At 46.1% G+C, this 10,574-nt stretch overlaps 1 protein-coding gene across 2 annotated transcripts in view; it reads left to right on the plus strand.

Annotated features, from left to right (window-relative positions):
- Positions 1-5,746, plus strand: part of LOC111385479 — a 7,528-nt gene extending 1,782 nt beyond the window's left edge. Inside the window, exon 2 of one of the 2 annotated variants that reach the window (XM_023009870.1) lies at positions 5,601-5,746. In XM_023009870.1, the coding sequence (XP_022865638.1) occupies positions 5,601-5,731 (131 nt within the window). In that variant the 3' untranslated portion in view covers positions 5,732-5,746. Of the gene's footprint in view, positions 1-5,596 lie in introns of both variants that reach the window. The other variant, XM_023009869.1, reaches the window with a different exon arrangement.
- The last annotated feature ends 4,828 nt before the right edge of the window (positions 5,747-10,574 follow it).

A 10,574-nucleotide genomic window follows, 5' to 3' on the forward strand; every position in this document is an offset into this window, starting at 1 on the left:
GAGGTACCCACTTCTCCTATTATTACTTCCATAGCTCCTATTCCCACAGCTACTACTGATTTGCCCCCTGAGCCGACACATATGAGTTCTCCACCATTAAAGACACACACAGATAGTACTCAGTCAGTGCAGGGATCAGGTACCGGGACAGTTCCTCAAACCACTCTTGCACAGGGGTTGTTGGCTGAGATCAGCTCAGAGCGACATGGTGTCAAGCATATGCTGATTGATCACTTTAAGAAGGACCATGGAATGAAAGTTGGATCTACCATGAGATTTGCTATTGAAGACTCGGTTTTTAAGCTCTTTGGAGAGGGACCTTCTGTGAGTAAGACTCTTACGCATACACCTTCACCTGGTCCTTCTATCACAGCTCCTACACACAATAAGGTGAAAGAACATATACAGAGAGACATGGATGGCATGGGCCTTGGAAACTGCATGCAAAATGCGGAAGACGATGTCCCTACAGCAAGCAGGTCAATCTCCCACGATTCAGATGTCGTAACACAGAACACCATGAGATTAGACACACCTACGACTAGTACAATGAGATCAGATGCACCCGCTTTTCGCCCGACATTCAGTGCACCACCATCCTTATCACCAAAGCAGGTTCCTACACGCAGGCGAGACCCCTCTCCAACGAGCGAGCCAGACATCGCAGACTACTATGATCCAGAAATGTTTCAAACCAAATGCATGACCCGATGAATGTCTATGTACTACCACCCGAAGATTTACCCTCGGGAATACCCTTAAGTACCTTTCATTAGTTTTTGTTCGTGTCTTGTTTACTGTGATTGCATTTTATCTTCAGATATTTGTTACAATTTACATTCGCTGGAGGTCAGGTCCATGCCCCCCTCCTCCCTTTGTTTGGGAGCTTTTCATTATATAAAATAAACCACACTAGTGGTATTTGCTTAAAAAAAAAAACCCTAAACCCTAAACCCTAAACCGCAAATGCTCCTATCGAGGTACCCACTTCTCCTATTATTACTTCCATAGCTCCTATTCCCACAGCTACTACTGATGTACCCCCTGAGCGGACACATATGAGTTCTCCACCGTTAAAGACACACACAGATAGTACTCAGTCAGCGCAGGGATCAGGTACCGGGACAGTTCCTCAAACCACTCTTGCACAGGGGTTGTTGGCTGAGATCAGCTCAGAGCGACATGGTGTCAAGCATATGTTGATTGATCACTTTAAGAAGGACCATGGAATGAAAGTTGGATCTACCATGAGATTTGCTATTGAGGACTTGGTTTTTAAGCTCTTTGGAGAGGGACCTTCTGTGAGTAAGACTCCTATGCAGACACCTTCACCTAGTCCTTCTATCACAGCTCCTACACACAATAAGGTGAAAGAACATATACAGAGAGACATGGATGGCATGGGCCTTGGAAACTGCATGCAAAATGCGGAAGACGATGTCCCTACAGCAAGCAGGTCAATCTCCCACGATTCAGATGTTATAACACAGAACACCATGAGATTAGACACACCTACGACTAGTACAATGAGATCAGATGCACCCGCTTTTCGCCCGACATTCAGTGCACCACCATCCTTATCACCAAAGCAGGTTCCTACACGCAGGCGAGACCCCTCTCCAACGAGCGAGCCAGACATCGCAGACTACTATGATCCAGAAATGTTTCAAACCAAACGCATGACCCGATGAATGTCTATGTACTACCACCCGAAGATTTACCCTCGGGAATACCCATGAGTACCTTTCATTAGTTTTTGTTCGTGTCTTGTTTACTATAATTGCATTTTATCTTCAGATATTTGTTACAATTTACATTTGCTGGAGGTCAGGTCCATGCCCCCTCCTCTCTTTGTTTTCCCGCTTTTCATTATATAAAATAAACCACACTAGTGGTATTTGCTTAAAAAAAAAAAAACCCTAAACCCTAAAACCCTAAACCCTAAACCTGATCCACCACCGAAACCACCGGATTGCACCACTCCAAGTGGTGGAAAATCATCACCAACAACCACCCAAATATCTCCTATAACACCAATATCAGATTCAACCCCCAAGTCAATAGATCTAAGTTTGAAAAATCATGGCACGAATCCCAATGTCATCGAAACACCCACTTCTGATCAGAATTTGGATATGGGACCACCACCAATGAACTCAGAAGGCCCAAAAACCCCTGGGGTGGTGTCCTCGACGTCCAATTTCGCCGGAATTGAAACTTTGGAAAAAGTGCAGCCCGAAACTGATTTGAAATTAATTCTTGTACGAAGCTCCAACAGAGAGACGCGCCACATATTCAGAATTCCCATGAAATACCGAACCTTTGGTCAAAAAATCACGGCAATCGGAGGTCGGACGCTCCTGTTACGGCACCAAACGTAAACGGGCAGTTTGTCAAAAAATTATGATTTCCGGCCTCTACGGTTCTCACCACGGGAAACGCGCCTGACCCCGTTATTCAGCATGAAATTCTGCACAAGACTGTTGAAAATCATAAAATTCTGCCTCCGGTTGATTTTGGCAGGAAAACGGAGCCGCTAGCGGCCGGCCGGCGGCATTCTGGTGACCCTCCGGCAACTTTTGTCCAAAATATTCTTCCAGTTAATCTAAATCCATTTTCGTCATCGATTTTTCCACATGAGGCCCAGACAGTGCTCAATCAGGGATGAAAGACCTATGCTACTGCAGTTACTAGCCGTCCAAGCCTATCTCAAGCTGAGCGGAGTTCACGGAAGTCGTTTACATCGGTTATACAGGGTATAGATGACTCTTCCACTGTTGGGTTTGCTGCTAAAGAACCCTTTATACATATGGGTGAGCCGGCAGTGATTTTGACTGAGTCCGAGGAGGCTACACTTGCTGATCCTTACAAGTATACACTTGTGGGGAAATTTCCACATCGCAAGCCAACCATGAAGAAGGTACGTTAGAATTTTTCTAAGTTTGGGTTCCATGGTTGTTTCGAGGTGGGACTGATTGACACAACACACATTCTTATACACCTTACACATGAGGAGGATTACAGCAGGCTTTTTCTTAAACCTTCATTGTATATTGACGGTTGTCCAATGAGAGTCCTTAAGTGGACATGTGACTTTACACTGAGCAAGAGACTCCGATAGTTCCCGTATGGGTATCGTTCCCTCTGCTTCCAGTACATTTACGTGCGAAGGGGTTCCTTTTCGCCTTATCTAGGGCAATAGGAATGCCCTTGAGAATTGATGAGGCCACCACCGACTTGAGACGACCTAGTGAGGCAAGGGTGTGCATTGAGGTAAATTTGGGGCATAAGTTGCCCGACAGGGTTTGGATTGAGCGCGCTGATAGCCGTGGCTTCTGGCAGACAGTTATCTATGAGAAGCGGCCAATTTTTTGCTTCTCTTGTAAACACTTGGGGCATTCTTATGATCAGTGTACTACGGTTCCTCCTCCTCCTCCTACAGTTGTTGTGCACCCCCCTGTTCGACCCCCTATTACTAGGACTGATAAGGATAAGGGCAAGGTGACGTTTGTGGAGCCAAAGAAGCAGTGGGTTCCAGTTTCACACATATGAGTTCTCCACCATTAAAGACACACACAGATGGTACTCAATTAGCGCAGGGATCAGGTATCGGGACAGTTCCTCAAACCACTCTTGCACAGGGGTTGTTGGCTGAGATCAGCTCAGAGCGACATGGTGTCAAGCATATGTTGATTGATCACTTTAAGAAGGACCATGGAATGAAAGTTGGATCTACCATGAGATTTGCTATTGAGGACTTGGTTTTTAAGCTCTTTGGAGAAGGACCTTCTGTGAGTAAGACTCCTACGCATACACCTTCACCTAGTCCTTCTATCACAGCTCCTACACACAATAAGGTGAAAGAACATATACAGAGAGACATGGATGGCATGGGCCTTGGAAACTGCATGCAAAATGCAGAGGATGATGTCCCTACAGCAAGCAGGTCAATCTCCCACGATTCAGATGTCGTAGTACAGAACACCATGAGATTAGACGCACCTACGACTAGTACAATGAGATCAGATGCACCCGCTTTTCGCCCGACATTCAGTGCACCACCATCCGAACAGTACTTATCACCAAAGCAGGCTCCTACACGCAGGCGAGACCCCTCTCCAACGAGCGAGCCAGACATCGCACACTACTATGATCTAGACGCATGACCCGATCAATGTCTATGTACTACCACCCGAAGATTTACCCTCGGGAATACCCTTGAGTACCTTTCATTAGTTTTTGTTCGTGTCCTGTTTACTGTGATTGCATTTTATCTTCAGATATTTGTTACAATTTTCATTTGCTAGAGGTCAGGTCCATGCCCCCCTCCTCTATTTGTTTTCTCGCTTTTCATTATATAAAATAAACCACACTAGGGGTATTTGCTTAAAAAAAACCCTACACCCTAAACCCTACACCCTAAACCCTAAACCCTAAAACCCTAAAACCCTAAACCCTAAACCCTAAACCCTAAAACCCTAAAACCCTAAACCCTAAACCCCAAACCCTAAACCCTAAACCCTAAAACTTTTGATCAGAATGTTGTTCCAATTAATCTGAATCCATTTTCATCATCGGTTTTTCCACATGAGGCCCAAACAGTGCTCAATCAGGGTCGAAAGACCTATGCTACTACAGTTTCTGGTCGTCCGGGCCTGTCTCAAGCTTAACGGAGTTCACGGAAGTCGTTTGCATCGGTTATACAGGGTATAAATGACTCTTCCACCGCTGGGTTTCCTGCTAAAGAACCCTTTATACATATGGGTGAGCCGGCAATAGTTTTGACTGAGTCCGAGGAGGCTACACTCGCTAATCCTTATAAGTATACACTTGTGGGGAAATTTCCACATCGCAAGCCAACCATGAGGAAGGTACGTGAGATTTTTTCTAAGTTTGGGTTCCATGGTTGTTCCGAGGTGGGACTGATTGACACAACACACATTCTTATATACCTTACACATGAGGAGGATTACAGCAGGCCTTTTCTTAAACCTTCATGGTATATTGATGGTTGTCCGATGAGAGTCCTTAAGTGGACATGTGACTTTACACCTGAGCAAGAGACTCCGATAGTTCCCGTATGGGTATCGTTCCCTCTGCTTCCAGTACATTTACGTGCGAAGGGGTTCTTTTTCGCCTTATCTGGGGCAATAGGAATGCCCTTGAGAATTGATGAGGCCACCACCGACTTGAGACGACCTAGTGAGGCAAGGGTGTGCATTAAGGTGAATTTGGAGCATATGTTACCCGACAGGGTTTGGATTGAGCGTGCTGGTAACCGTGGCTTCTGGCAGACAGTTATCTATGAGAAGCGGCCAATTTTTTGCTTCTCTTGTAAACACTTGGGTCATTCTTATGATCAGTGTACTACAGTTCTTCCTCCTCCTCCTACAGTTGTTGTGCACCCCCTGTTCGGCCCCCTATTACTAGGACTGATAAGGATAAGGGCAAGGTGACGTTTGTGGAACCAAAGAAGCAGTGGGTTCTAGTTTCAGCAGTGCCTTCTGTGCTTCCCACTACTACTACCGCAGTTGTGACAGAGTCAGAATCTACATCGATAGTTCCTACCTCTACTCATATCACAGTTGATCTAGAGGTACCTCCGTATATTCATTCAGTTGCTGAGCCTACTCCAAATGCTCCTATCGAGGTACCCACTTCTCCTATTATTACTTCCATAGCTCCTATTCCCACAGCTACTACTGATGTACCCCCGAGCCGACGCATATGAGTTCTCCACCATTGAAGACACACACAGATGGTACTCAGTCAGCGTAGGGATCAGGTATCGGGAAAGTTCCTCAAACCACTCTTGCACAGGGGTTGTTGGCTGAGATCAGCTCAGAGCGACATGGTGTCAAGCATATGCTGATTGATCACTTTAAGAAGGACCATGGAATGAAAAGTGGATCTACTCATCTCACAAGGATGACCGCTCTTTGGGAGAAGTTCTTCAGGCTGAAACAGGGTCTGTGCTGGTGGAACCGACATGTATTTGGAGATATTTTCCAGCGAGTGCTCGATACTGAGGTATGGGTTGATGAGGCTGAGATAATATATGATAGAGATCCTACACCGGAGAACCGTAACTTACTACATCAGGCCCAGGCAGTTTTGCACCGGACCTTGTCTATTGAGGAGGGCTTTTGGAAGCAAAAGGCCGGTTCACGTTGGGCATGTGAGGGTGATCACAATACTCGATATTTTCATGCGATGGTTCAGGGGCGTAGGATCAAATCGCGTATCAGGTCTATCAGGACACAGGCGGGGGAAGTGTTATCTACTCCTACTGATATTCAGACCTCGGCTGTTGCTTTCTACTAGGATCTCTTATCTGCTCCTCCACAACCCTTGGACCACATCCGTTCTGATGTCATTCCGAGGCTATTGACGGTGGACGATAATCTGGCACTAAATCGCCCCCCTTTGATTCATGAGGTACAAGATGCAGTTTCCAGTATTGATGCTGACAGTGTCGCTGGTCCGGATGGCTTCTCATCCCTATTCTTCCAGCATTGCTGGGATATCATTCAGGAGGATGTTTACAGGGCGGTATTGGATTTCTTTGATGGTGGTCATCTTCCACGGGGTTTTGCTGCTACTTTTATTGTCTTGCTACCTAAGAAGGATGGTGCTTGCAGATGGACTGAATTCAGACCAATCAGTTTATGCACAGTGTTCAATAAGATTATTACTAAGCTTTTGAACACTCGGTTGAGTACACTGCTACCGCGCATTATTTCCTCTCCACAGAGTGGTTTCATCCCAGGCCGTCTGATTGGAGATAATGTTTTATTGGCTCAGGAGCTTCTCTACACTTTGGATGATAGAGTGCGAGGGGGAAACACTATGCTGAAGTTAGACATGGCTAAAGCATATGATCGCATGGACTGGGGCTTCATTTATTCTGTATTGGAGGCATTTGGATTTAATCAGATCTGGATTGACAGAATCAGGCCGTGCATTTCGGAGTGTCGTTTCTCCGTACTCCTAAATGGCCGCCCATGTGGTTTCTTTCCCTCCTCACGAGGACTCAGACAGGGTGATCCTATCTCCCCATCCTTGTTCATCATTACAGCGGACTACTTCTCACGCTTGCTCACTCAGAGGTTTCAGCAGTATCCCAATATGTGTTATCGACATGGAGGTAGTGCTCTTGTCTCACATCTCTCATTTGCTGATGATATGATCATCTTTGCCAATGGTCAGAAACAGTCTATCAGGAGGGTCTTAGACTGCTTGGAGCACTATGAAGGAGTTTCTGGCCAATTGGTGAATAGAGACAAGAGCGGTATTATACTATCCAGACGGGCATCCACTAGTCAGATCAGACGACTAGAGATTTTGACTGGCTTCAGACATCAGCAACAGCCTTTCACTTACTTGAGTGTCCCCTTATTCAAGGGGACTAAGAGGAGCTTCCTTTATGATGACCTTATCCAGAAGATAAGGAATAGGATATCAGGTTGGGCCTCATGATTACTATCGCCTGGGGGTCGTATTACACTACTGAGGTCAGTACTTTCTTCCATACCTTTACATCTTCTTCAGATTATGCAGCCGCCCAAGGCAGTGCTGAAGAAACTTGAGAGCATCTTCGCCCGATTCCTATGGGATTCTAAGGATCAAGCACGACGTCTACATTGGAGGAGTTGGAAGGCAATTTGCCTTCCTACTGATGAGAGAGGCCTCGGCTTTAGGAGATTACAGGATGTGGTGGACTCCTTCTCCATGAAGCTCTGGTGGCTATTCCGATCTCAGAGGTCACTTTGGGCTCAGTTTTTACTGGGCAAGTATTGTAAGGGGACGCATCCTTTACTTGCAGCAGCTCCCAATTCAGCTTCCCCTACCTGGAAGAGGCTGAAATCAGTTGGACCACGAACGGATCCACACATTGCTTGGCACCTTGGAACCGGTCAGATTTTCTTCTAGCATGATTGTTGGATGGGCGAGTCCATGTTGGCATCCCTATTCCCCCCACAGACAGCACACATCTGCGAGGGTACAGGATTTTTTTGACGACACTGGGTGGGATTTTGGACGATTATTACGGGCCCTTCCTTCTCACATGGCGGAACAGGTAGGGACGATACCTTTATGTGCAGATGCCACGGACCGAATTGTTTGGAAAATTACTTCGGATGGTGACTTTACCACCAAATCAGCATGGCAACTAGTCCGTCCGGTTCGCCAGCCTCAGGACTCATATCGACTGCTGTGGAGCTCTATCTTGCCTGCCACTATTTCATTCTTCTGCTGGAGACTGTGGCAGGATCTCATTCCAGTAGATGTTGTTATTCAGAGGAGAATTGGATGTCAGTTGGCTTCTCGTTGTCAGTGTTGTTCCGAGATTGAGACCATCAATCATATTTTCACGAGCAGCAGCATCTCCGACCAGGTATGGCAGCACTTTGGAGACATCTTTCAGATACCTATGACTTCAGGGGAGGGGGTCAGACAGAGATTCCAGAGATGGCGGTATTCTGGACAGCACGTTTACCGTGGACACATTCGTATTATCATTCCTCTACTGATATTTTGGTTTCTATGGACTGAGAGGAATGATGCGAAGCATAGAGGTATTCGTATGGTGGCCAGACGTATTATTTGGAGGGTCTACCGCATGATCTCCTTTCTTCATATGGGAGGACTATTCCGAGTTGAGCATTGGCGAGGAGATGTGACACTTGCACCTTTTTTTGGCATTTCTTTGACCCGTCCTCTCCCACCACCACCTATTATGGTTGTTTGGCGCACTCCACCAGTTGGATCCTACAAGATCAACACTGATGGATGCGTCAAAGATGGATTTGCAAGTGGTGGAGGCATCATTAGGGACCGCGCAGGATACTGTATCAGGGCATTCTCAGCATCGTATGGCCCATGTTTCATTTTGGAGGCTGAACTCAGAGCCATACTAGATGGGCTTCTATTGGCCCGAGGACTTGGGATTTCAGCTATCTGGCTCAAGGCAGATTCAACATTGGCTATTCACTGCATTACCAAAGGTGGAGGACCATGGTCGATTCAGGGTATTCTTAGACAGATCAGAGACCTCATCTACTTCGATAGAGACACGGTTTCACACATCTACAGAGAAGGCAACCAGGTTGCTGATTCTCTTGCTACAGAAGGCTAGAATCATCGGCGCTATCTAGAGTATGGACCACTAGAACTGCCTCAACATATTAGGGCGATAGTGCGGATCGACAGACATGGATTGCCCAGTTTCAGAGGTTCGTAATTTAGGCTATTCTTTATTGTATAGGGAAGTAGTACTTCCTCATTTATTGCTTTCATCTATTATATTCATTTGTTGCATCACTGCTTTTTGGAGGTCAGGTTCATGCCCCCTCCTTCCGTGTATTCTTGATTTTTATGAAATAAATATGGTTGGGGAACCCTTAACCCCCATCGACCTTCCTAGGTGGACCCTAAAAAGTCACTAAGGATGTGTGGATGTCTTTACCAAAAAAAAAAACCCTAACCCCTAAACCCTAATTTCATCATTTTTCGCGACGATGTCGGAATCAGCTAAATTTCGACAGGTTGATCGGAAACAAAAATCGCGCCTGGGGCAATTTCGTTATTTTTCGCGACGGTGTCGAAATGGGCGGATATTTGGCTGGTTGATTGGAAACAAAAATCGCGCGAGGGGCAATTTCGTCATTTTTCACGACGGTGTCGGAATGGGCTAAAATTTGACCGGTTGATCGGAAATAAAAATCGCGCCCGAGGCAATTTCGACATTTTTCGCGATGGTGTCCGAATGGGTTAAAATTTGACGGGTTGATCGGAAAAAAAAATCGCGCCGAGTCAATTTCGTCATTTTTCGCGACGGAGTTGGAATGGGCAGAAATTTGGCAGGTTGATTGGAAACAAAAATTGCGCCGGGGGCAATTTCCTCATTTTTCGTGACGACGTCGAAATGGGCTTAAATATGCACGAAGATTGGTAACAAAAATCACGCTGGGGACAATTTCGTCATTTTTCGCGACGGTGTCGGAATGGGCTAAAATTTGACAAGTTGGTCGGAAACAAAAACCGCGCCAGGGGTAATTTCGTCATTTTTCGGGACGGTGTCAGAGTGGGCTAAAATTTGACAGGTTTATCAGAAACAAAATCGCTACAGGGGCAATTTCGTCATTTATCGCGATAGTGTCGGAATGGGCTAAAATTTGACAAGTTGATCGGAAACAAAAATCGCGCCTGGGGCAATTTCGTCATTTTTCGTGACGGTGTCGAAATGGGCAGAAATTTGACAGCATGATTGGAAACAAAAATCGCGCCAGGGCCAATTTCGTCATTTTTTCGCGACGGTGTCGGAATTGGCGAAAATTTGACAGGTTTATCGGAAACAAAAACCACGCCAGGGGCAGTTTCGTTATTTTTCGCGACGGTGTCGGAATGTGCTGAAACTTGGCAGGTTGATTAGAAACAAAAAACGCGCCGGGGGCAAATTCGTCATTTTTCGCGACGGTGTCGGAGTGGACTGAAACTTGGCAGGTTGATAGGAAACAAAAATCGCGCCGGGGGGCAATTTTCGTCATTTTTCGCGATGGTGTCGGAATGGG

This window comes from Olea europaea, unplaced genomic scaffold (genome assembly GCF_002742605.1).
Source record: "Olea europaea var. sylvestris unplaced genomic scaffold, O_europaea_v1 scaffold3172, whole genome shotgun sequence".
In the NCBI taxonomy this organism is placed as follows: Eukaryota; Viridiplantae; Streptophyta; class Magnoliopsida; order Lamiales; family Oleaceae; genus Olea; species Olea europaea.